This window comes from Myotis daubentonii, chromosome 6 (genome assembly GCF_963259705.1).
Source record: "Myotis daubentonii chromosome 6, mMyoDau2.1, whole genome shotgun sequence".
Taxonomy (NCBI): Eukaryota; Metazoa; Chordata; class Mammalia; order Chiroptera; family Vespertilionidae; genus Myotis; species Myotis daubentonii.
In genome coordinates, this window is record NC_081845.1 from 40,621,668 (window position 1) to 40,648,370 (window position 26,703).

General features: G+C 43.6%; 1 protein-coding gene across 4 annotated transcripts; it reads right to left on the reverse strand.

Moving 5' to 3' along the window:
- Positions 1-25: 25 nt before the first annotated feature.
- Positions 26-21,761, reverse strand: PRDM1 (PR/SET domain 1). Of its 4 annotated transcripts, none has more exons than XM_059700823.1 (7): positions 21,384-21,756; positions 19,558-19,806; positions 12,788-12,907; positions 9,055-9,307; positions 3,096-4,207; positions 2,526-2,654; positions 26-2,179 (listed from the first exon to the last, which is right to left on the reverse strand). In XM_059700823.1, the coding sequence occupies exons 1-7, from the start codon at positions 21,423-21,425 to the stop codon at positions 1,604-1,606; spliced, it is 2,481 nt and encodes an 826-aa protein (XP_059556806.1). In that variant the 5' UTR covers positions 21,426-21,756; the 3' UTR covers positions 26-1,603. The 4 variants fall into 4 exon arrangements, with proteins under 4 accessions (XP_059556806.1, XP_059556807.1, XP_059556808.1 ...); XM_059700824.1 differs by lacking the exon at positions 21,384-21,756 and adding an exon at positions 20,085-20,573; XM_059700825.1 differs by lacking the exon at positions 2,526-2,654 and having other exon boundaries at positions 21,384-21,761.
- Positions 21,762-26,703: the final 4,942 nt, after the last annotated feature.

The following is a 26,703-nucleotide window of genomic DNA, read 5'->3' on the forward strand; positions in this document are numbered from 1 at the left end:
GCTAAAGAAAGTCTCAGAAAGGGTGTTTTGTTTTTTGGTTTTTTTTTGGTCTTTTCTTGCCCTTAGGAAAAGTAGGTTCTTTTACATGGTTTGGCTCACAATTTAAGTGGTTATAAATATATTATATATACATGGTATAGTGGTATAAATAGATTTATAAATATACATCATTCTTTGCTACACCTTGAATGCCGACATGTAATCTTTGGGCTAAGCAGAGTAAGAGATAGAATGGCCTTGTTCTATCTTTCCGGAGCACACTTAGTTTCGTCTGGAGTAGCAAATCATTAGATAAGCCATCATTTCCTACACGACTGGACACACTCAATGAGGTAATTGTTGTTGAACAACTTTGCAATGCCCTTTCATCTTCAATTAAATTAACCATAAAATGGAAAAACACAAATACTGAGGAAAATCGGAGTTTTACAGAAAGAATACAATTGATGTGTCGGGGATAGGAATGCTCATTACCCGCTTTGACCCTAAGACAAGGAGAATACCCGTTTTTGTTTTTGTTTTGTTTTTTAAGTGTGGCCTGAGCCCATCTACCTCAAATCCTTCCTGGTGGAGCACCATGCTTGTGCAATTTTAACATGACAAATAAAACAAAAACCCAACAACAAAAACATCACCCAGACTCAAGCCCCTAAACCTCACACACACAAAACCATCTGTGCTTTGGAAATGCTTCGCAGTGGTTTTAAACATGGCATTTTGTTTTCTTCACATTTTCAGATAATAAGGTGGGAATGCAAAAGTCATGGGGCCACTCTGAATGGTCACATGACTCTGGGGGTGCGGTGACCCTGCTTTTTGGAGAGGGAGACAGGTTGTCACCTTTCTAGGAACTCTGTGGCTAGCGGGGAAATAAACGCACTATCTACAGAAACATACAAGATTCCCTTTCTTGTTTATTCTACTGGAAGTTATTACCGGGTAATTCTGCACACATACCCCCAAGGTATGCAATGCTGTTCGAATGACATGATCCTATGAATTAACACATCAACTGTCTATTTTTGGCATATACCAAAACCTCATTTTCAAACCATTATTACAGAAGGAGGTTGACTGAAGTCATGTATTTGATTACTAAATCTTAGGTACTTTAACAGATGTGCAGAGATTGTTTAACAAAGAATGGCCACAAGACAAACATATATAACATCTATACTCAAATTACAAGGAATTTTTCCAGTCATTGTAAACGTTTTTTTAATTATTGCTTTTTAAGTGGTAAAATTGTATAATAAATTATGAAGGATTAATATCATTGAAAAAATAATTATGGCTAGGCAATATTCTTAGCAATGGGAAGGCTATGCAAACATATTCACACAAAATATTCAAAATACACAGGTTCAAATATATATATATATATATGGGGGTAAATAAGTATGTATAATATGTATAATATATTGTCTTTGCTCATTTATGCCCTGAGATTTCAGTAACTCTGGAGCTCCTTCTTCAATTCCAGACAGGTGAGGGAGAGCTTTGCGGCCCTGGGTCTATGTACAAGCAATCTGCTACAGGCACCCTGACTCGCCACGTCGTAACTTAAGAAACAAAATAAGACACTTTCTGTTTCCTGAAAATCTTAAGGATCCACTGGTTCGACTGTTTCTTGTTTGACCTTGACAGGTCCCAGAGGTAGTGGGTTGCTGGGAGGCAACTTCATGAGGGACAGGTCTGATGACTCATAGAGGTTACACCCTGAGAGGAGTCCATTCCCCAGGTTTCTTTGCAAAGACACTTTCAGGCCAGTATCTTCTTTCTCTTTCCTGACCACGGCCAGGATTTCCTTCTCCACCACACAGGAGGTCACATCGATGTTGTCCTCCATGTCCTCGAGCCGGTCGGCATTGTCACTGATGTCAAACTTCTCGATCTCTTCGTTGATTCGAGTCAGGTCCTCCAAAGGCAGCCCTGTGGTTGGGGCCAGAGGACAGTTCCCCTTCAGGTGGACCTTGAGGCTGCAGAGATGGATGTAGCTCTTGTGGCAATGGGCGCACTTGTGGGGCCGCTCCCGGGTGTGTAGGCGCTTGTGGAGTTTCAGGTGCACGAACTGGGTGAACTTGGCGGGGCACACCTTGCATTGGTAAGGTTTCTCTCCGGAGTGGAGTCGCAGGTGGGTCTTGAGATTGCTGGTGCTGCTGAACCGCTTGTGGCAGACCTGCAGTGTGGGGAGAGGGGAAGACCAGAAAAGATTAAGAGTTGCCAGCGGGAGGGGCAAGCTTACAGATGATGCCCAGCAGCCCGGGAGGGGAGAAGCCTCCCTGTGGCATTAAGCAAACAGGGCGATGTGGCCACACTGCACACGAGGTGGTGTTTATTTCCCCTACCATTTTCCACCCACTGGGAGCGGGCTGTGTCATCATCTACCTTGCACCAGGGCTGCCAGCCCGTGCCAAGGCCGAGTTCTTGCGTTGGCTAATCTATGGGCTGCATGGCCTGGGGAGGGCAACTCCTCAGATATTTCCTACCAAGGTCAAAAGTGCTACCCCCCAAAGACTGCCCACCTGGCATTCATGTGGCTTTTCTCCCGTGTGGACCAGGTAGTGTTTCTGCAGGTGGGCGAGCTGAGTAAAGCCTTTGTTGCAAGTCTGACATTTGAAAGGCCGTTCTCCGCTGTGCACTCGGAGGTGGACCTGGGAAGAAGCCACATGTGTTAGCTCGGCTCTCAGTGGCCCGGAGGACCCGGCATATATGATGCAGAGATCTTCAGAAAAGCATCGCGATAAAGTCTTATACAGAGCAGATAAAGCCCGAGGCTTTCAGGAGGCTTTGTTTTGTTTGTGCTAAAGGAACAGAAGCTACAGGCCAGCAGGGACTTCCAGCTGATCTTCTAGCGCAAACCCCGTGTTTTCGTCATTCAGAAGAAACTCAGGAGAGGGGAAGTCACTTGTCCAAAGCCACACAGAGCCAGAAGCGCCAAAAGCAAAGTCAAACCCACATCAACGATTCCCGACCCGGATCTCACGCTATTGAAAATGAAATTGATAAGCTGTGGAAAGCGAGCTAAATACAAACATGCCTAACACAGGTACAGACACTAGCAGACAGGCAGACTGCTCTGCTGGGAGGCCTACCTTCAGGTTTGAGAGCTGGCCAAAAGTCTTGGAGCAGACATTGCATTCATACTTAATCTTGCCATTCTGCTTCTTGAGCGGGTAGGGGAGTGTCTTGTAGCCAGTCATGTTCCTTTTATTTTTTATGAGATTCATGGCCTCGTCACTGCTGGGGGCTGCTGCCATCGCTGCTGAGGTAGCTTTGGGCTGCACCACGTGTTCCGCCGTGGCAGCTGTGCCCGCAGTGGGCGACCCGCTGGTGGGGCTGCACACCTTGTCCTTCATGCTGGCGGCGGCCCCGGTGAGGGAGAAGGCACTGCGGGGCGTTGGGACCAGCACCTCTCCGGGATGTTCCGGCTGCAGCAACCTCCGAGCTCCTTCCGAGGGCAGCGAGCTGGGCAGAGTGGGCGGGTTGAGCATGGGGTGAGGCAGGCTGCCCCCACCAAGGAGGTTACTGTAGACGGGGTACAGCCTGGGGAAGAGGCCGAAGTTGCTGATGCCATTGATGCTGCCCATGGTGCTCAGGCCGTTACAATTCATGCCGTAGGGGGGCAAGAGGAACCTGGGGTAGTGGGCGTTGTAGGAGGGGATGAAGGCTGGCGGGAGGTGGTGGGGAGGCGCGTATCCAGGGTAAGCACCCAGACCTTCAGAGCCGTAGGGCGCCTTCAAGTAGGAGTAGGAGTCCCGGTGATCTTGAGGCCCCGGAGCCAGAGGCGACACGGTGTTCCCTGGGCTGCTGTGAGGACTGGAGCTTTTGAGGCTTTGGTCCGGGCTGCTTCTTGCTGAGGGACTGGGCGTCGTGGAGGACGGGATGGGGGAGTGAGGGATGTACGTCGGCCTCTCCATCCCATAGGCCAGGGAAGCTTTCAAAAAGTCTTCCGGGAGAGGGGCCCGGATCGGGTACACGACCCGGGGGTAGAAGGGCATTTCGGGGCTCCCATTCTTCCGGAAGTCGTCCGTGTCCTTTTCTGAAGTGAGGGGTGAAATGTTCGAACGGTAGAAGTCCTTTTTTTTGGAGGGGCTGGAGTCCAATTTTAGGATTTCTTTCACGCTGTACTCTCTCTTTGGGGCGTTCCTTGGGCAAAGGTCATTTTTCTCAGTGCTCTGCTGCTTTGGATGGCTCTGTGCTTGAGCTGAAACAGAGAAGAAGGGACGATTACTCAGAGGGGTACAGAGAACTGAAGTGAAATCACCCAGGTGGCTCTCTCCCTGAGAAAACCTGAGCACCAGCTGGCCACGCGCGGGACACCTGGTTTCTCGGCGCCTCTCATTCTCGAGGGCCCGGGCCTCGAAGCGCCGCTCCACTTCCTCCTCAGCACTGCGGGGCGCTGGCAGCACCGGTCGATGGAGCGAACAGCGCCCTTTAGGGTACTTTGTTTCCACTGACAAAAAACACCCCCTTATGATGGAAAAGTGCTGTGCAGGCTAGAACAGGAGAGCTCCCATTAAAATGGGGTGGAAAAATACTGGGGTGGGGGATGTCGTAGGTTAATAAATGCCATTCTGAGAAAGTCAGCACACCCTGCGAACTAGATGTGAAAGATTAAGACTCATTTCAAGTAATAAGCAGTCATCAATTTTCACCTTCGTTCTCATTTAATACGAATTTGATAAAACCCTGTTCAAAACTGTCGGTGCCAAATAGACAGATTAGAAACACAGATGCCACCCCTTCCCCTCGATTTGCTGACACAAGAATTTCACCACGGCTCTGTCTGGTCTACCCAGGCTCCCAGCCACGCTGTCCCCTGGAATCACAAGGCATGACACAGTCCTCCTGCCAAACCACAACAGGCACTTCCCGAGCCAGTCCAATTACTTCGAGCACCAAAGAAAACAGGCAGCCAAGATGAAAGCATTTATTCCCAAAGCCGGCACACTAGGACTCGGTAAATATACTATTTAGGGACAGCAGCCACGAGGAGGACACTTCCAGACTCCCCAGGCCCTCGCCAGCCCTGCCTCCAAACACACAGCACAGACGGTGCCTTCAGGAAAGCACCCGTCGGAGCAGGGAAACCAAAAATTCCCTGCTCAGCCTGCCTTGGAAAGCAAAAGTAAAACATATGCTGCTGAGCTGGAGCTCAGGCTCTTGGAGGGCAGCCACTCCAGCGTGAACACCTGCCGCAGCAGTGGCAGCAGACTGAAGGCATCAGCCACGAGAGGCAGGAGAGCTGGTGGGGATCAGGCTGAGGCCTCTGTAAAGTATCATTCATCATTTTTTTTTTTTTAAAGGTCCCTGTTTGATTTAACTGAGAAGGAACTCCAGGCTTGACACCCGATAGGTCTAGAAATGAGCTCTGTGGAACTCCAGATTCTGAGCTCTTCAAATCCATTCTCTAAGTTGACAGGCTGGAGGGATTCGATTCCCGCGTGAGAGCCCCTCAGAGAATGTTATCTGCGGCTGGCTGTTATCAGTTACTCCGGGTGAGCCAGCGGCCCCAGAGTAAACACAGCCAAGACACTATCGGGGAAGATGCTGATGGGGGCAGTGATGGAAAGCTTGTTGAGGGAGAGGGATTTCTGAAGCCACTAACCCAAAATAAATATCCCCTTATCAGGCCAATATCGATCTTTCAGTGAGGCCCAGCAGGCAGGAAGTTCAAATTGTCACTTTTGTTTTTTAAAGCCTAAATGGTAAAGGAAGATAGACAACGGAGTGGGAAAACTGATAGGCGAGACATCTATCTCTCAGCCACAGGAAGGAATGTTAGGCAGGCTGAGAAAGAGCGACTCAGAGGCATCCCCATAGGCCCACGTTAACAAAAACGCTATCCGAATAAAATGAAATACAGACACTTCACCATCATCATTTTCTGCCATTTTTACGTGGCAAATTACATCTAAGTCTCTTCCTTTTTCCGGTGGCTTCAATACTCCCTCAATTCTAAAATTCAATAAATTAAAGCGAAAGCAAAACGTTTAGTCCAACCATAGCCTTGTTCTTCCTATTTTATTTAGTTAGGTGTTCTTACTGCGCTTCAACAATTCGTTTACTGAATTGAAAGAAGCTAATGATTTGGCCAACAAACAAGAAAGTCGTAATTCATCATTTTCTAGGTAAAAATATTTAACATAGTGTCCGGCATATAGTAAATCCGCAATAAATGTTTGCTATCTCTCATGCCTTTCTAAAAACAAATTTATGTCTTACTCCAAAACAATATCCAGAGGGCAGGGTAGCCCCTCCGGAGGAGTTGTGAGGTGGACATCATGCCATCCACAGAAGGCACATTTTAAAAATCATCCTTAGCAGCTGAGTAATCAGGGGAGCTGGTGTCATTTCTGAATCTCCCACTCAGCAGCAGCTTGAGTTAACATGAAAAGGAAAATCAAGATCTGTTTTTGTTCTTAAATCTTACATGGCTGTAGGCGTACAGAGTCATTTCAAGAGTGAACTGCTTCTGAAGGCTCTGAATGGCTTAATTATGCCGACTCACATTTTCGATCTATAATAAGAACCCCCAAGACTACAAGAAAGAACCTAGAAGTTCTGCAATAGGCAAAACAAAGTCTGTTTTCAACTGAAACTGAGAAAGCAGATGAACATTTAGAAGTCTATAATTTGGTCAACTGTTTTCTAGATGGGTTAGTAAGATAGATAGAAAAAAATACCAAAAAAACTTGGGAGGGGTAGAAGTTAAACTTAATAGTTCCAACTCCTTTTATTTTGTTTGTTTTTTAAAAAATGCCAATTTGTGATTTCTGAATACTTATTTTTCTTGACCTCAGTTTGCATCAAATCTCTTCTCAACATTCTACCGGTTGAGGCATCACTGCCACTTACAGCCCTCATGGGGATTCTGGCATGGACCTTTTTTATGCTTGATGCATGGAAACCCAACACAACGCACTTGCAGACACAATCTACCTGTTAGGCCTGATGAAATAGTGGAAATTTTCCTGATCAGAGTCTCAATCATCAGTTACCACGCCTAAGACAACTGGTTTCACAATCGGCAGTAGGAGTCACTTGGCTTAATGTGACTAGTATTGTTACCTCTCATTCTCTACTATGAATACTGGACAATAAAAGGGAACTTGGGAATGTTAGGCCATCATTTAGGAAAAAATTCTGCATAAACAATAAGGGATATTTGAGGGAAGAAAGGTGTCATTTCACAGTACACAAGAATGTTGCTTCAGAACACAAAGGGTATGCCCGAGTCTTAAAATACTGTGCAAAACTTTTCAGTGGGGGATAAAAATGCAAGACCTTAAAAACCTTTCTTTGACTGGCAGAGAGTGAGGGAGGTATGCAAAATCACTGGTTGGCACAAAAACCCTGGGATGCATCACCTCAAATGGAGTCACTGTTTAAATAGAAGAAATCAAAGTATTTCTCTGAACCCATGAATAATTTAGCCCAAGGACTGTAAGGAGACCCCCCAAGAAGAAGTGACTTGCTGTGCTGAGAAAGTTAGGAGGAGACTGCCTATCTTCCCATGAGATGCCCTGCTGGAACATACGTTGTCTTTTACCATCAGGCCCTGAGTACTAGGCCTGGCACACACAGGTGGTGAAAAAGCTGAGTATCTCCTTAGATGCTTGGCTCTGGGACAGGACAGCGATTCTTGGGAGCAGTGAAGAGAAATGAGGGAAAAGAATGGCTACCTTCACCTAAGACCTGATTATACCCATCATGCTTATGTTGGAAGCCAGTTTATTTCCAAACATTCTAAGACTTCTTCATGAAGCTCAAGGTGCCTTGTGTGTGTGGGTGGACACGTGTGTATCAATGGGCCACAGACACAAGCCTGTGGGGAGAAGATCCATAATCTTTTATATTCCCCATTTTTCAGCAAACTATAAATAGTCTTGAGATCATAAGGAGATGAAGTAGACTCTGTGGATGAGCACTAAATAGCTACAGAGTTGGATTATACCTGACTAGGATAAGTTGGTCCTAGAACTGAAGTAAAAAATTCTAATTTATACTAATATTATTCTAAAAGTCTCAAAGATGAAAGTGTGAACTAAAACAATTTAGCCTTCATATAAAGCAAAAGGGAAACCATATCAATGATTGATGAAACTGGGTAAAGTGTATCTGGGAATTCTTTGTTCTATTCTTGCAACTCCCCCTTAAGTTTGAAATGATGTCAAGTTACAAAAATTTCAGCATTTAGATGTTAAAACTTTTAAACCAAAAGGTCTAAAATTTTACTTTAAAAATTTAAACTTAATTTAAGAAACTGCTTTATTATGTAGCAGTGTAACTGAGAACACACAAGCATAGTTACAACAGGTTGGAATGTTATGGTAATTCTTAAATCATTCATAGAGGTCACCTGAGAAGGACTAAAATGAAGTAGACCTTTGCAGAGAGGGAAGGACAGCAAGTTCCACCAAATAAAAAAGTAAAGGCTTATAAATCTAAGGAATTGAGAATTTGTTACGATAAAGTGATAAGTGGCTACTTTAATACTGATCAGGTGATCAGATAAAAGGAAGCTAAAATATAAAACCTGTTATTCATTTTGAATAATATTTGAAAAATTACAGCTGCGAGTTTTTCTAGAATCAATCTCCTATGTTCCACATCAGACCATAACTTAATAACCAAATGGGGCATCTCTACAAGATTTCAATGCATATTTTAAGCACGAACAATTTACCACAAACAAGGGGGGGGGGGGGGGGCGTGCCTTTTCCCTGCCAAGTCAGCCTGTCAGAACCAATCTCTATCTAACTCCTCCCTGCCCCCTTTCGGATAGATTAGAATTGGACATATATTTCTTCTTGTGACTTTCTGAATTAAACACTCAAAGTAGCTCTTAATATTTTTTTAAATGATCAAGTTTTATAATAGGAAATAGGCACTAAAATTCATCCCTCCCCTCCTTCTGAGGGCCTGGTTTAAGCCACCTACTTGGCCCAACCGATGAAGCCATATAATTAAACAACATGTTATTAGCTCAGAGGGGCAGGACTGACATGACTGGCATTTAACATTTTTTTTGTTCTGTAATCCACTTACTGAGATTCATCATTGTCAGCTCTCCAGGATAAGGGTAATGCAGCCTTTCTGCGAAGTCCCGACAATACCACACAAGCAGCTCCTGGTTGGCAGGAATGGGCTTAATGGTGTAGAAGTAGATGTTCATCCCATTCTGGCACGCAGCCAGGTTTTGCTCTTGGGCGGAGTGCGCTGGATTCACGTAGCGCATCCAGTTGCTTTTCTCCTCGTTAAAGCCATCGATGAAGTGGTGAAGCTCCCCTCCGGAATAGATCTGTCCAAAAGAGAAGACAGACGGGTTGGAGAGTCAGCCCCCGGCACCTCTTAAGAATCAACACAGCAAGCACATGTGTGACTTCTGGTCCCCTATCGCCTAGCTAGAAAAAGAAGCAAATTTGGCCCGAGTAGTCTTGAATCAGCAGAAATAAAGGCAGAAACAGGTAAGGCACACTGTCAGTTACCTTTTCCATCTCAGTTTTATCGTCTTTTCACGTATGGGGGGAAAATAACAAAGGGGTGAAACACAACATTTAAGGAGCTGCCTCAGATGAATGAAAACAGCCGAGTCCTACTTTTGCCACAGCAGCGAATGACAAATGGGTGATGCTACAAACTTGAGTTCCGATTATGCTGACTTTTAATGCTTTGAGTCACTGCGTAGAAGACAAGCCGACTGAGTACGTCACACCGAGTCTCTCCACTTTTTCTATGGCCTCTGTACTTGCCATTTCCTACACCCCCGCCCAAGGCTTAAACTATGCAAACATCCTCCACCCCCAAGCCTCGGAGTCCAGAAGTAACACTTGTTCATATAAATACTTGGAACCTTGCCTTTTTGTGGAAGCACTGGGTGGGGCAAAGGTGAACTTCACCTGGCATAACAAAGTGAAGGCTGGGACAGGAGCCAGAATCTGACAGTCTCCCAAGGAGTCACTTTTCCTCTTGATAAACATGTTCAGCCTTGCCAAAGGAGGGGAGAGGGAACCCTCTTATCTGTGAGGAGGTTGGCTGAAACGCCACTCACAGAGCCATAGGCATGTGCTTTTGGGAAAAGAACAGGAAGACACCATGTCGCTCTTTAAAGGCAACGCATAAAGCAGATTTCAAAGTTTGCCTCGTAGTAACACTACTTCTGTTTAACAGATGCACACAGGCCACTCGGGGGAAAAAGGCAGAGGTAAGAACAGGAAAAATCAAAATATACATCCTTACTGAAACTGCTCCATCATGAAACTCCTTACCCTTCCACAGAAAGCTGCTCTCTCTCCCTCTTTTTAACCTGTACCACACCTTTCTTTCAGACCTAAGACATTTCCTTACACAGCTACAATCAATACCTGGTCATCTGCCACTTGTAGTCTCCAAGCAGTAGGCCACGGCTCAGACCGGAGAGCAGTTACTGCTTTGCTCTCAGTCACATACTATGTGAGTCTGTAAATTGATTCTATATTTCGGTCAAACGTTATCAGAGATAAAAAGGAACTCTGTCCCTTTAACACGGGCAGTAAACACCAGAATCACTTTCTTTTAAGAGTAACTTCCTGTAAATTGTGAAGGGGGAAATACATGTGGCTTCATCAAAGCAGCTTGTGAGAGCGTTTGCGGTGTGTGTTGTTAAGAGAAAATGGAACAAGGCTGGGTGAATTCTGCTATCAAGAGGGGTTTTCAAGTTTGTTTACTCTGATGTGCAAACTTCCAGGAACATGGGGTTCCATCGCTCTTGCACTCTTCGTTGGGCGGAAACTGCTTTCTAAAGCTACGGGTATGTTGATTCCAGTCAGCCTTCCACAGATTACAATTTACTGTATCCTCATTTAAAAAAGAATTATTGATGCCATGAAGTCACACACAAACACACACACACGCGAAAATACGCATACGTCAAGTGAACACTGCTCCCTGTCACCTCACTACATTTCCATACATTATCAAGAAGATTAAAAAGTGCTGACTCATAGTACAGTTACAAGAAATGTCACTGGTTTCTCAACTTGCACATCCCTTCTCTTCTCTTTGACTGTGTCATTTGCATGAAACTTTTTTTCTTTCCTCAAACAGATGTCCATATTCCTGCCAGCAAAATCAGGATGCTTTTAACAACATGTGGGGAGTCATCTCCTACAACATCCATTGTATGTGAAAGACTGATTCAAATAAATCCTCCCAAGGACAGCATTTTAGTTACTGAGAGTGAATCGTGAATGAACCAGGGAACTGGGAGAGTGAGAGGAGGTTCTTAGGTGTTTCTTGCTTTTGTCAAAATGACCAGGCGTTAATGAGACTTATGCTAGCTTCTCTTCATTTAGACCTACGAATGCAGAATTATACACCTCTATGTTTCACTTCTGAAAAGATTTTATTGGCAATAAAGGCAAAAATGCATTAAGATTTTTTCCAGTGTAACTCATGTATTTTAAGCATGAGAAAGTTATTAAATAAAAATTGTGAGCACACAACTCTCAGAGCTCTCATCTGCTTGGAAAATAGAATACTAGATTTCTAAAAACACAAAACTTCCAGGCTTTTGAAAAAAATCTTGTTTGTTAGGAACAGCTTCTGAATGACCCCAAATAAGTGTTTTATCAAGATACTTGTCTAAAAGGTAGAAGTGTTCTAGATAAATACTGGCCAAACTAAGTGTAATCCAATTTTTGTTGTTACCATGCAGCTGTTTCTGAAAATAATTCAAACAATGATTCCCCAATTGTTGTGTGCTTCTTATCCAAGTATGTATAAAAATTTGCTTTTAAATTTTGTAAGAATATCTTTATCCTGCAGAGAGCTATGGGAAGATGAAAAGCAGCCCAATTTTTTCTTGTTCACTCCTAATTCAGAGTCTTTTACTCAAGGATTTCATCTAATTAGTCCACCTCTGAGGTCCTTTCTAACCCTGATATTCCAAAGGAAATTGTATTGGCTAGACCTTTGGACTGGATGTTATAAGAAAGTTTATCATCTTGCATGATTGTAAGCATTTCCCCAAAGCTATGGACGTAATCTACCTACTGGCAAATCCGATAGTTTTATGATGCAGACAAATTTAATGTGTTTTTATTAATTTCAGAGAGAGGAGAGGGAGAGGGAGATAGAAACACCAATGATGAGAGAGAATCATTGATTTACTGCCTCCTGCACACTCCCCACTGAGGATCAAGCCCACAATCCGGGCATGTGCCCTGACCGGGAATCGAACCATGACCTCCTTGTTCATAGGTCAACACTCAACCACTGAGCCATGACGGCCAGGCTGGTGCAGATGAATTTAAACAGGACTAGTCCTGAGGTCCATCTCCATTCCCCTAGTGCTATCTTCTATGACTAGCCTTCCTGAATGGCATTTTTTTCAAGGTTATTCATTTATAATTATTCTTCCACTCAATTAAAGTTAACTCAGCAAGAAATCAAGAAGAGGTGAAATCTAAGACTTGGTGACTCATTACTACTTCCTTGCAGAGAAATGCAAATGAGCCTACCCTTAAAGCAAGTAACAAACTGTTTCCTTTCTTCACATAGCTCAATGAATTGCAAAAATTAAGATTCACATATAGTCCATATCTCCATCCTAATTACCTATAACTGTTGTGTTTCTAGGGCCAAACGTTTGGCCAGTTTCATCACACTTGCTTAGGATTCACTATGTCCATGGGGACCTGAATACTTGTGGTGAGGCCCAGTACAAGTTGAAAAAGGAAGTGACCCAGCAATTCTAGCTCTACTTTTTCTTAATGAATCTGGAAAAATTTTCCATACTTACCCGCCAAAAATATTTCCTGTTGGCATTCTTGGGAACTGTATCGTTGGTGTAGATTTCACCTATTAGAGGTCCAAATCTTGTCCCCTTTGGTATATATTCTTTACTTACTACTCCAATAACCTAAAGGAGATAAAGCATATGAAACAATTACTTTGACTGCAATATATTAATCAATCTTTTTATTTTTATGAGATGTCAAGTGGTAAATGCAACCAACAATGACAAAATTATGATATGTCGCCTATATAATTAATAATGTGCTTCACCTTACGGGAAGACCTTTTTTTTTGGGGGGGGGGGGGACCATTTTTAAACTTCCAGATCATAAACAAATATTCAACCAAGCATTAAAATAGTCACAGCAGTTCTCAACCTGTGGGTCGTGAACAATGAAAATATATCCTGCATATCAGATATTTACATTACAATTCATAACAGTAGCAAAATTAGTTATGAAGTAGCAACGAAAATAATTTTATGGTTGGGGTCACCACAACATGAGGAGCTGTATTAAAGGGTCGTGGCATTAGGAAGGTTGAGAACCACTTATTCTCCAGTGACTGAGGGTCTTTTATTTTTTATATTAGAAGAACAGAGAGGTAGCCATTCTGCTTTAGAACGAGAATCAGATAACACAGAATTAGATGGTCAAGGTTAGACCAATTCAGCCCGCTCCGAGTTTCTTATTTCTCCTCTCCTTCAAACCATAAACACAGTGTGCTTGAGGGGAATAAAGTAGTTTTAACCTCAGAAACCAAAATAATGCTCTTTGGTTGTTCCACAAAGGCCTGAGGAACCAGAAACCAAACACATTCTATTTTTTTTTTCAACCCAGATGAGGGTGTTGCTTTTTTATTTTTTTCCTTCATAGCTTGTAAGTTCTCTTTATAAGAAAGATCTTTCAAAGTAACTTTTGTTCTTTTCTAGCATCTTCTATTCAACAGTGGTCAAAGTCCTCCTTTGAAATGAAATTTATACTGAGGAGAGTTGTGGGTTCTGAGAGCCTCGGGTTCTAAGATCAGAGGAAGTGACCTTCTCAGACTGGATGTATCACACATTCTGACTTTGTAGGGTTTTACTAAAGAAACATGTTAACTATGCCAGTTCCTCCTTGATCGTAAATTTCTTTAAGAGGGTGAAAAAAAAAGTCACCAACCACGAATCAGGAAGCAATTCATCACTATTGACAAAACTCCTCTGTAAGTAGTTCTTTATAATAACATTTTGCAATTATAGTTTTGTTTTGGTTTTTATACACTCACTTTCCCATTTTTATTTTCTTCCCATCCAAAAAAACAAGTTAGTTACTAAATGCCATACTGAAATGGACCAAGATGGGAGGTAAAAGACAATATTTGTTTCTAGTTTTTATTATCCCTGGCAGTTCCTGCTTAATTGTGTAACTGAAATGGAGGCCAGAATATGTAAATCAATAAATGTTCACAAAGAAATCTAAGATTTTGGTTATGATATGCACTGACACTTCATTAAATTGCATTAAGAGTTCAAACCTCTGTTTAAATGCATATAGAGTAGGCACACTTCTTTTTATATACATTTCTTATCAGCCAATAATTTTTAAATTTATTTGAATTTTATTTATTATTTTTAATATTTTTATTATTCAATATATAAGCCAATGGAACATACACAGACTGGAAAGACAGAAAAGAATTTTCTACCCCTAACACAAGTTGAAACAAGGTTGGTCAGCTAGTATGTTATTTTTGGTCATTTATGAATTTCTGGCAGACAGGTGAAAAAAGCAGATGTTCATTTCATCCTCTTCCTCTGCCTTCATTTACATCCATCTGCCCTTTCAATCACAGTTCGTCATTATTGGTATTTGTTGGCAGTACAACTACTGGAGACAGGAGTCCCTCGGAACAGTCTTGAGATAAAAACATATACTAAAGCTTAAGTGGACTTATTTATTCAGAGGCTCATTGTTTATAATACACCATAGAACCTAATTAATTGGAAAAATTCATGGAATTGATTTCTATGACACGCAAACCATTTGGCATTCATGTTTGAGTGATTGTAATATTAAAATGACAAACAGGAAAAACAAATAATGTCATTTGTTGGTGAGCCAATAATTAGCAGCTGATATTTTCAACATATCCACTTTAAAGCAGTAATTTTAAGAAAGGTACTCAACTGGTTCATCAACTTTGTTTTAAATTATAGTCTCTTGCAGACAGTGTCTTAGGAGTCAGAGCTTGATTACCAACAAGGAGCCTCGCATTGAGGTCAGGGTTTTTCTTCCGAATTGCCATTCTTTTTAACCCCGGGCCTCTTGGTTTTCAGATACCAATCTCACATTAAGAAAACACATCATGTTCTTATGGACAAAGGCCACCTAGAAATTTAAGGAAGATCCAAGCCACCCAATACCTATTTGAGCAATATGGGCGAATCACTGGGGAAGCTATAAGGCACTATTAGAGGTAACTCTTCCCATCTGTAACCTTACAAATGCCATACAGCAGGCAAGACAGGAGAACAACTAGACAGAGGAAGGTGTGTGGTGGAAGAGAGATCTATGGAAATCCCTAAGCCCCAAACAAATAAAAGAACCTCGATATTAGATTAACTTTACAAGTGGGGCAGAGTCTTAATATTTTAATTACGTATAACACACAAAACTGTAGGATACAAATAAACTCATGTATGTTGATCAATAGAGACACAAGATCACAGAATTTTTAGGTGGGAAGGAATTGTGTAGCTAATATGCCATCTATATCCGTGCTCAGTCCCATACTCTAATACACAATAAAAACCTTCAAATCCATGTCTGAGACATTATTCAAAGAGGACATAACAGCTGCAACTCCAAGATTACAGTACTCAGCCAGGTAACTAGGAAGGGGAATAGGAACTGAGGGTTTTTCTTAAATGGGAAGTGGAAGACTAGGTCACAGTCTGCCTCCCGCCCTGGAAAGATGTAGCCAGACGTGAAGCTTAGCCAACAACATTCCATCCTTGGAGCAAGCACAAGACACAGAGGAGCCTGGTGTGTGCCCTAACCCTTGCAGTGCTAAGAAGACTAAGAATGTGTTCACCTCGCTCAGGAAGGAAACGTCACTGGAACTGACCAGGGTCCTAAAGAATTTCTGCTGGGGACGGGCTGCTGTTCGCCTTCCATAAACCTATCAGCGAGACCATGCTGGCCTCAACACTTCTTGCCCCCAGAAGCTCTTCAATGTCATGGGTTATGTGAGGAGCCGACCCCTCTGCCACATGAGCAGATCCATCTCTGTCAGTGGCCCCAGTCACAGAACACTCAGGTCGGTGACTACTAGACAAAAGGAAGATTTCACAACTTCGGATGGATGGGGTGGGGGTGGGGGAGAAATAAAAATCTGATAGCAAGGAGAATGTGAGTTCTTTGTTTGTTGTTTAAAGCAATTCCTCCTTTAGGGAGTGTATACACACACACACAGTAGTGGGTTTTAACCAGAAACAGCATTCAGGTCTAAATGTGCTGTGAGCATCCTCAGCCCAGATGCCATTAAGATCATTTTAATTACTAGCTATCTCTCCCCTTCCTCACCCCCACCCCCATAAAATGCCTCATTCGATTACAATTATAAGGATTATCTGCAATGAGATGACTAGAACTGTTGTGGACCACGACTTCAGCCGGTAATGCACCTCATTTTTTTAAAAAAGGGGTGGAGCAAATGGAGATGTTTTTAGAAGGTTTCCTCCTTAATTATCTTTGTATTAAAGGAAAGGTGGTAATGCCTCAGTACATGTCTCCCAAATAAAAGGCAGTAGGAAGAAAAGAGAATTGCACGTTATGGCAAGACACTCTTTACAGATGGCCCGAGTGAATAAAGGACTTCAAGCCAAGTGGACACTGAGGGAGTCCCCATCGTCCACAGGGATGTTTGTCACCACATGGCTCTGGGAGGTCAGACTCGGAGGCATAGCGCTTCTAGAACACGAACGATTTCAGCACAGGCTACCACTTCTAAAATATAAATGTTTAAATGGACCTTTCTGTATTCAAATATTCATAGAAAATTATTTCAGGAGGACAAGGGGAAAATCCCCCTAAAAGAATAACCCACCAGTTAAAAAAGTTTAAACAGTTTTGAATACTATGTCTATATTTGGTTTGAGTTCTGGAAATAGGAAGTAAGAACAGCCTCATTAAAGATACAAAATGATTCTAAACCAACTCTAAAAATGAGGGTCAAGATCAGAAACACGGTTTGTATGTTTTGTTTTTAAACCAAAAGAAAAAAAAAAAGGTGCTGACACATAGCACAAATTCATAATGAAAAATGGTCTTGCTAAAAAAAAATCCCCAAGTATGTCAGCACAACAGTACATAATGTGGTATCTTCTGCTACTTAAATGAAAACATTTAAAGAAGGGCAAGTTAAATCGGTAAAATCAGTCAGATAAAAACTACATGTAGAAAGGCTTTTTTTTTTTTTTTTGCCTATTTCCACAGCTTGTGGGACTGAAAGGACTAACTGAATAATGACAGTGTAAACAGTTCATCAGTCCTAAAGGTCTGTTTGAGAACTGGTTTGCAGCAAGCACATCCTCAATGGCCCAATCCCACAGTCCTCCTTCACCACCTTAAGGGAGCTGTCCTTCCCCAAAGTTCAAAAAGGGAGAAACAGAAAAACAGGTACAAATTCCAGAGTAAGCTTCAGACAGTATTGCATTTAAGTTGGTTTCCTGGTTGCTTTTAAGATTAGGAACTGAAGATGTACAATTTTAGTCAAGTGTTTCAGTTACATAAAATACGGGAAAATAGAATAAGAGAGCCCTGATCTCTTATTAGGTTAGTGTTGAAGGACCCTCTTTAGGAATACAGGCACAGCATTTTTCCTTTTTCTGTGGTTTTTTTTTTGTGTGTGTGTGTGTGTGTGTGTGTGTGTGTGAACATACTGAAGCAGGGAGTTAAATGTTCAGAGGAGAAAAGAAAAAGAGCCAAACCAGCTGAATAAAGGATTGGTCTGAAATATGTTCAGACTAAAAATAAAGCCACAGTGACACCAAGAGGGGCCAGTGTAGCATAATCAAAGAGCACTAGAGCACTGGCTGGGGAAGTCAGAACTTTGCTCTCTCCAAGTCTCGGCTCTGGCTCTAACTATCCACTTTGGGTAAGTGGCTATCTTTTCGAACCTTGGACTACACGGTCGAAGGGCATTACTAAATGTAGCTATGATTTTTAAGTCAAATGATGGAAAATGAAAAAGTTCAGCTGAGCGCTGAACTGAGGATAAGAACACTGTAGAATTAAACGGCAAAGATCACCCACAGAATAGAAATTTCTTTCAGTCCCAATGGGTGGACAGGGCAATACAGCACAAATGAACCCGGGAACAGACCAACATTTGGTCAAATATGATATGGGGGGGGGGACGGGAGGGGGGGAACCACACTGCCGCTTTTTTAAAGCCACAGCCAAACCTTAAATACCCAAACAAGTCCTACATTGATTCCCGGGGCCACATAGTAAGAGACTTTCTATTGAAAACAGTGTTTCCTGTAGAAAGAGGTATAATTAAGACAGATCTCTGGGGTTACATTTTTAGGAATGTTCACGTACTGCTACCATTTAAATTTTGTTTTTTATAAAACCGGCCTCTGCTCTCCCAGCAGGGAAAAGAAAAAGCTTGCTTTATGATGAAACTCAAAAGCAGAGTTGCTCTATTTAATTTCAGACAGCTGTGTCTCCCCCTCACCAAAAACAGGGAACTCGGGCACAAACAGGAAAGAGACAAAGTATTTCCCAAACTGGCTCCCTGGATCCTTCCACTGCTGTTCCTTAGAGAAGGAAGAGAGGGACCAGCGATGGCTACCATGAAGAGTCCCAATACTGAACTGCGGATCCCCTTTTCACTGCTCTGTGGAGGCCATCACAGAACTAACAGTGGCTTGAGGTCTTGCTGGTGGTGGGAAGTCTGTTGAGCTGTCGACTCCTTCCACTCAGCCCAGTAGTGAGAGCAACTGCGCTAGCCCAACGCTCAAAACAAGAGGTGGTTCTGCAAGTTAATTCACAGCTACACATCACGCCTCGCTGTAATCGTCATATAAAAGGGTACCCACAAATCCTTTGCTCATTCCAAGTTGGGGTTTTCAGCCCCTTTGAAACAACAAAGAGTGTACCCACTTCAGAGGCCAGTAAGGAATCGGCCTGGCGGGTCGCGGCAGCCAGAGCCAAGGGCCGCCTCGGAGCCACAGTGGTGAGCGCTGAAGTCATCCGCACAGAGGACACTTTTACATGACCCTCATCCCGGTTTATGCCATCACTCCAGTTCATAAACACCTCCGGGTTTTGAGAATAATTTTAGAAACCCAGCCAATAAAGCTGGCTCGTTAAAAAGAATAAAGCCATCTAATGATCCAAAGGAGACAAAAGAAACACGGCCAAGTCTTTTTCTTAGAAAAAGTTTTCTCCCTCAAAAGCTGTTGTGCACCTTGGGGGACCGGGCCCGTTGAGCCCAGAGTGGCCGGCAGCTCCCTGACAAACCCCACGCTGCAGCTGAGCTTTGCCAAGACATGTCAAGTTGCCAAAAGCTTTAACTGTTTACTAATTAGTATGGAACAGTGGAGGGCTGGAGGAAGTGAGCCAGGACTGACTTAGGGAAAGAGAAAGCAATGAAAGAAGTGGAGTGAGTGATCAATTACTTCCAGGCACTTAGAGATCCTCACAGATAGAGGAGGCCTCCAGAGCCCCTAGGGAGACTGGGCATCAGATGCCAATCTTCTTCAGCAATAAAGCAGCAACTCACCTCTTTGCTGTTTGTGGTGTATTTGAAAAGCAGATTCCTGGGTAAGGATGCCTCTGCCTGAACTGAAGTCCCTCCGTCGGCTCCAGAATCCCAGGGGTGATCATTCACGATGTATGTACAATTCTCTTCAAACGCAGCCTCTGTCCACAGAGTCATGTCCGCGTCCTCCATGTCCATTTTCATGGTCCCCTCGGTCCCCTCTGCCAACCCTTGAAACCTCACAGCGCTGGAGTCACACTTCGGGGCAGCCTGGAAGAGAAGGGCAAGGCCTTTAATCCCCATTGTCCTGTGGCTCCTCCGGGAGGCTATGACTAATACAGTAGTCTGAAGACTTTAAAAGCAGATGCGGAGTGCTTGGTACAGTTGAGTAAGAGCCAAAAGGCAGTATAAAGAAGACTGCCTTAAAGAAGCAGGGTTTTAGAATGCTACTCAAAGTTAAAAAAAAAAAAATAAGTGTGGCAACTTCATTGGGGGGGATAAAAAAAAACAAAAAAAACCAACCACCTCTGAACAATCCCTGGCTTTACCTCTCACGGCAGAAAAATGTTGTGGGCGCTCAGTCCTGTGTCCCAGAACGCCTGGGGTCATGGCTGCCAGACCCTGGGCGCTGTGGAAAAGCTGCCTCAGAAGACTGTCACAAACAAGGAGAGGAAGAGGAAGGCGCTCTGTCTGCCTGTGAATGAAGCTAAAAATGGAAAGCGCGTGTGTTGCAGGAGCGGAACCCAGCCTGCCTTTTCCAAATGGGGAAGACTGAACTTTCCCACCAGCTCCCAATGCAAAACAACTTTCAAAACAACTGCCCCCTGCCCCCCTCTGCTGAGGGATCTCTTTTATCCTCTGGAGTCTGGAAAGGATTGCATCCTGCCAGCATCACCGAGGTGCAGCTTTTCAGAAATTGTTTGGACCACAGGAACGAGGAGGGAAGATGGGCGAGGGGTTCAAACGCCCCACAGTGCCTTTAGACGTGTGGGCATCCCACGCCAAGTGGAAAAGCAAAAACAAAACATAAAACTGTTCAATAGAATTCCCGGGAGAGAATTCCTTCAGGAGCCCTCAGCTACAAATAGCACTTTCCATTTAAATCTGAAAGTGTACAAATTCCCAGAAGTCACTGATGTGCTACAGTTTACTGTAACTAAAGTTATAATAAATAGAGGAGACTCAGAGCACTCGCTCTGCTTCCACTTAAAAATGTGGAAGTGTCTCCTCACCCACAGATAGTATTTTCCAGAGAGAGAGAGAGAGAGAGAGAGAGAGAGAGAGAGAGAGAGAGAAGGTAGACTACTTCTGCGCTGTTTTCCCATATACACATGCTTGGTAAAAAGTAGGAACATGCGTAAGAGCCCGTGCCCCTTAGAATGTACACATAACACCGGGTAAGTCCTTCAGGGTGGCTTCCACATTCTTCTGTCTCCTTAAACATGATGCTTTTTTTTTTTTTAAAAGAAAAGCCAGATGCAAAGTTGTCTTTCCCTCCAGTTACGATCTAAGCACTCTTGCTTACTTTTACGGAGTTGCAACATGCACAGTCATGAGGCCGAATATGTGTTAAAAATAAAACAAAACTTAAAAAAGTAAGCCCACCCAGAATCGTTACTTTGTTGGACGGGACCGGGCAGAAGCCACTACTGCAATTTCAGTGACTTGACAATGACGCCTAGAACTGAAAGGGTTAATGATTCATAAGGAAAAAGCCTTATAAATGTTTGACAGTTCTAAGTGCCTTCAAGCAGGAGCCTTTCTGGTTTCTACTGCGACGAGAGAAAAAAAAAAAAAAAAGTTTTCAGATCAATTTCAGATTCACAGAGAAGATCCAAGTTCCTTACCGAGGTCGTACCCACACGTTTTTCCAAGCAAATATCCAACATCGGAGATCGGTGTCGCTCATCTCTACACAGTCCACATTTCCTCCGCGTCCCCTCGCGGCGCGGGCTGGAGACGGACGCGCACCGCGGCGGGTCCCTCGCGATCACGGCCGCCGGGCGCCGCGTCCCGGCTCTGGGCGGCGGACAGGTGCTGCGCGCTGCCCTCCTCCGCGAGCACTGAGGCCCGAGTGTCGCGGCGGCACTTTCAGTCTGCGCTAACCCGCGCGGCGGCTCTGCCCTCCCAGCTGCAGATTTCCCATTTGTCTGATTGACTCAACACCAGCGCCTGAAGTGGGGGCGTGGCCTCACCTGCACCAGCGCAGCCTGGCCCAGCCCCGCGCTTTCCCCCATCCAGAGCCTCCGCCGCTCAGCTTCCTCGGTTCGCCTGTGATTTCAACATTCATCCTTCTTCCCTTTGAAGGCACTTACCCTCAGCGCTGACTCGGGCTGTTATTGTATTCTAAATATTCCAGACCGCCCTCCTTCCTGCTGAGGCTTTTTCGGGGGCGGAGAAGGGGAACGGGGAGCGGGGGGGGGAGGGTGCACGCACGCTTCTTAAATGAAGGGAAACCTAAAAATTACCTAAAAATTTTGTAGTTCCTCGGCTCAAATCCAGTTACAGATTACACGAAATTTATTTGGAAAGAGCAAGTGAAATTATTTGTTTAATCTAATGTAATAAAAGGTTGCTGTCTAGTCCTCAAGCTATTACCTATGGAATACATCACACACACACACACACACACACACACACACACACACACACACACACCTGTAAGCTTCCATTTCTCCTGTTAACTACAATGCATTCAAATTTGGCAGAGCTAACTTCCCCTTTTCAACTATTTAGTAAATAGGGAAATAGGAAAAAGTCATCATCCTACAGATTAACGTGTTTTTGCCTTTTCTCTCCCCCCCAAACCCACAGCCAGACTTCTGAGAAGTGTGTAAGCATGTAGTGTATTAATCGTTTCCCAGTTAAAGGGAATGTTGAACAGGTCATTCCAAGTGGAGGGCAGACAGAGGCAGTAATTAGTGGGGCTCGCTGGAAGCCCTGTCGTTCATTCGGAGCCCGGCTTTTTCTCCAGCCCCAGTCAGTCCTTAGTTGAAGGAAGGACATCCTGTGATGATGGCATACAATGTCCTGTTTGTTTATTATTAAGAGCGTAGACCTTGCATTCCTGCTTCTCATTACAAAACAAACCAGATGCTTTACTTCCTTCGATGGCCTTGTGCCTTCAGCAAGGAATCCTCTAATTCAGAGAAACAATGATGCATAGGGTCCATTTACAGCAGGCACCCCTTTGCAATTACTGTGTAGATCACTGACACAGTCTCCCACTTTTCCTGCTTGCCTCATAGAGGCGGTTGTTTTTAAAACCATCTCTCCTTCCACCTTTGGCTGCAATGTCTTTTCTTTATTTTAAATACACGTGTGCCTACACACCCACGTCTCAAAACACACACACACACACACACACACACACACACACATACACACCCACGTACACACACCCAGTCTCAACATAATAATACCAACTTAGTCATACAATGAAGTGGACATCTGAGTATTTGTTTACAGGAAGAAACAAAACCAAGCAAAACAAAATCCCAACTCAATCATAAAAATATTGTCTGTTTATCTTTAAAATTTCTTTTCTCCTTTTCAGGATGCTTTTCTAGAATTTTTGGGGGGAGTTAGGGGGAGGGGGGTGGGAAGCCAAAGATTCTGTGCCAGGAAATGTTTTTTTGTGTCTAAAACCCTTCCACAACCTCTGTAGTACAGAATAATTAAATTCCCACTAGGGGACATAAGTAACACACTCTCTGCTTACAGCCTGGTGACGTGTTGTTGCACACTGTGCCAGAGGGGACGCTAGCACCAAGAGGAAACAGGACTTTTAGTTGGCAGATGTCTAAAACGGAATGAACAATTCCTAAGAGTTCTCAGAAAGCTCCAAGATGATAATTAAACAAGAGAAATCCAGCCTTCTTGAGAGGGCTTACTAACTGATGCTGAGTCAGCGCCACAATGGACAGAAAAACAATGTAGTCATACTGAAGGCCGGCCTGCTGTTTAAACAGTCTCGCCTGCAGATGTTCAAGAGGACCTCACTTCCCTTTCAGAATCCAGCTCTGCTCTTAGGCCACATATACCATGCAAGTCCTGGTGAGTCAACCAGGATGGAGTAAGGGAATAGGCAAAAAGTTGGATATTTGAGGTGGGAAGAGGCTATTTTAAGCCAAATATTTACTTCAATGACTGGAAGATGCCAGTGAATCAACTCACTGTTAATTAATATCAGCCTGCACTCACCTTCAGAGGTGGTGAAATGGGCTTGAGTCTAAGGAGGACGCAAACTTCAAATACCAGTGTGGGGCTTAGCCGGGCAACCCTAAAATTAGTTCCAGGTGTTCCAGCTGAGCTGTCAAAGGCACGAGTGGAACCTTAAGGAAAGTAAATTTGGAGACACAGAGTGTTGGATTATAAAATTCTTCAAATCTTTTCTTCTTGTCTGAAATAATACCAAACAACAACAACCACACACCCCTAAACCAAACCATTTTTAAAAGTTGCAATTATAGCAGTCAAGGATAGGCAATAATATAAATAAAACATGCCAAAAAGGAAGAAGGAATGAAGGAAAGGAAGCTTCCCCCATAATAAGAAAAAGCATGTTCACATAGTCATATTTAGGTACTGTCCAGCACAAAATAGTTAAAGGGGAAGGAAAGGGGGTGACCTGAACTTCACTCACCCCTTCGAGAAGGCCCAAGCATCACATTTAGAATGATGACGAAAGCAGGACAACGCTGGCATTGGTACAGCTGTGCAGAGAGGGCTATCTGAGGTTGCCACTGTCTGAGATCTCAAGTCTCAAACTGTTTGTTTCCAACTAATAATTTGGCCCATTTTTAGTCACTATATTATTTTTCTCCCTGTTAAAACACCGGGAAAACAACCAACCTCAGTTACCTTTAATAATCAGCACTTCACAGGCAGAGTTCTCTCATTAAGGCTGTTCCTAATAGCAGCAAATCATGAAGCATCTAAATAGCTGGCTCTCTGAAACCCCCATATGTTCCCTTTGATGGTATCATCACAACGGCTCAACAAAACCTTGCTACTCAGTTTTAGCTACTGGTCCTGGCCCAGTCCTTGGGTGGGTTGGGAACTGCAATGTAAGGGGCAGATGACTGGAGGAGAAGACTACTGTAGAATGAAAGGAGATTGAATACCAAATCTGGAGACCTGACTTCACTTGGGGGGGAAAAGATTATTTTTTTCCCTATGGAAAGTAAAAGATGGGATGAAATGTGCCTGAGAAGAAACTCGTTTTCATTTTCTAATTCAACTCCTGCTTTAACCAAACAAGGTCAATGACAGACTAACCACATCAAGAGAACACCCCCCACCCTCTTCTCCCCACTCCCTACCCACCCACCCACCCTCACCCCCACGCCCATTTCCCACTTCCTGTAAGTTAGGCATCTTCATGCTGGTAAACATTTGGGGACCAACTGTAAGCCTGAGCTCTCCGAGAGGGGCACCGCGGCTTTGAAGCACTCCCACATGTCTCAAAGCCAGGCTGAGAACTAGGGGGACACTTGCTTTTTAAACGTTAACAGCCTTTTGAACGCGAATCATTGGGCCCGGCTTCCTGGCAGCCTTCCTTTTCTAACGCTGGACAAGAAGAGCGAGTATGTGTGAGTGAGAGAGAATGTATGTATGACACATGCTATGTTACAATGTAGCGTGTGTGTCATTGGTATGATATGTGTATGATGTTTCAGTGTGTTGCATCAATTTAAAAATAGCACAAGGCTTCCTTCTGGTGTCATAGCTCACCACCCAACACTTTTGACATACACCTTCAGGGCTTAAACCATGGGAAGATCCTAGGGGGCTGTGGACGTTTTGAAATGAGGTCAGTGTTTTGACTTCCTAAATAAGAGAAACAAAAACTAAATACATTAAAGAATCCAAGTTGAGCTTCCTCCCTGTCTCTAGGAAACAAGATCTTGTACCTGCCACCCAGAGGACTTTATAAGACCCACACAATGTCTGAGGTCCCAGTATTTACTAGACCACCTAAGTGTCTTTTTTTTTTTTAGCCCTCCCTTCAGACAGGCAATTGTGTTTTTATCGAATCATTTATACATTTTTAAATTGAATTGAGTTTGACATCCACCAACTTAATAAATAAGAATTATAATCATTTCCATATAAAGTATGGGGAAACCAAGATAGGTTTCCAGTATTTGTTTTTCTTCCTAATTATGTTTTTATTTTATAAGTGAATATTCAGAGAAAAGAGGGATTTAAATTTCTGAAAAGGCCGCGGGGGAAGGGCACGGGAAGGCAGATTATTTCTGAACCCAGAAAACATTTCCTAATTGTACATTGGTGGGAAAAGGACTAAAACGAAACTAACCAACAGAAGGCAAAATGTGTATGTGATAGGGAAAGAGAGCAGAAGGAAAGGTGTACATTCGGAAGCTCAGCGGTCTCTACCCCCTTCTCTTCATTTAAGGAAGAGGAAGACTAGCTTTCACACAACAGAAGGAAGACATGGGGCAAATGTTTGTTTCTCTCACCTTTCAGTGGGAGAAGAGGCCATACTGAAAGAGGGGTGGACTCAAGGTGGAAATAAAGAGGGAGGTTATAGTTAGGAGCACTTTACTAGAGTAAGATGAAAGATGAGCAAGTTGGCTTACAAACAAAGGCGACCCTGGCCAAGTTGCTCAGTTAGTTAGAGCATCACCCTGATCTGCCAAGGTTGTGGGTTCAATCCCTGGTCAGGGCACATACAAGAATCAACCATGAATGCATAAATAAGTGAAACAATAAATCTATGTTTCAATCTCTCTCCCTCTCTATCTAAAATCAAGATATAAAAAACTTAAAATTAAAACAAAGGTGAAGCGAAGAGCAGCTGTGAGGCGAGGAGAGCCATCGTAGGCCAGAGCAGGAATGAGTGCCCCACAGTTGAGCCTGTGTGCTTCCCTGAAATCACAGAATGTTAAACAAAGGGTCAAGGAGAATGATTTCTTCTTTAAAATGGGACTGCCGCCCAGCCGGTGTGGCTCAGTGGTTGAGCGTCGACCTATAAACCAGGAGGTCATGGTTTGATTCCTGGTCAGGGCACATGCCCAGGATACAGGCTCCATCCCCAGTAGGGGGCGCACAGGAGGCAGCCAATCAATGATTCTCTCCCATCATTGATGTTTCTATCTCTTTCCGGCTCTCTTGCTCTCTCTGAAATCAATAAAAATATAT

Excerpts from the sequence above, each read along its gene's own strand:
- PRDM1 (XM_059700823.1), bottom strand. The coding sequence starts at position 21,425 with ATGTTGGATATTTGCTTGGAAAAACGTGTGGGTACGACCTCG. Across the intron at positions 12,908-19,557 it reads ACACCACAAACAGCAAAGAG|GTTATTGGAGTAGTAAGTAA; the intron begins GTGAGTTGCTGC and ends TATCTCCTTTAG. Across the intron at positions 2,180-2,525 it reads AAAAGCCACATGAATGCCAG|GTCTGCCACAAGCGGTTCAG; the intron begins GTGGGCAGTCTT and ends CCCACACTGCAG.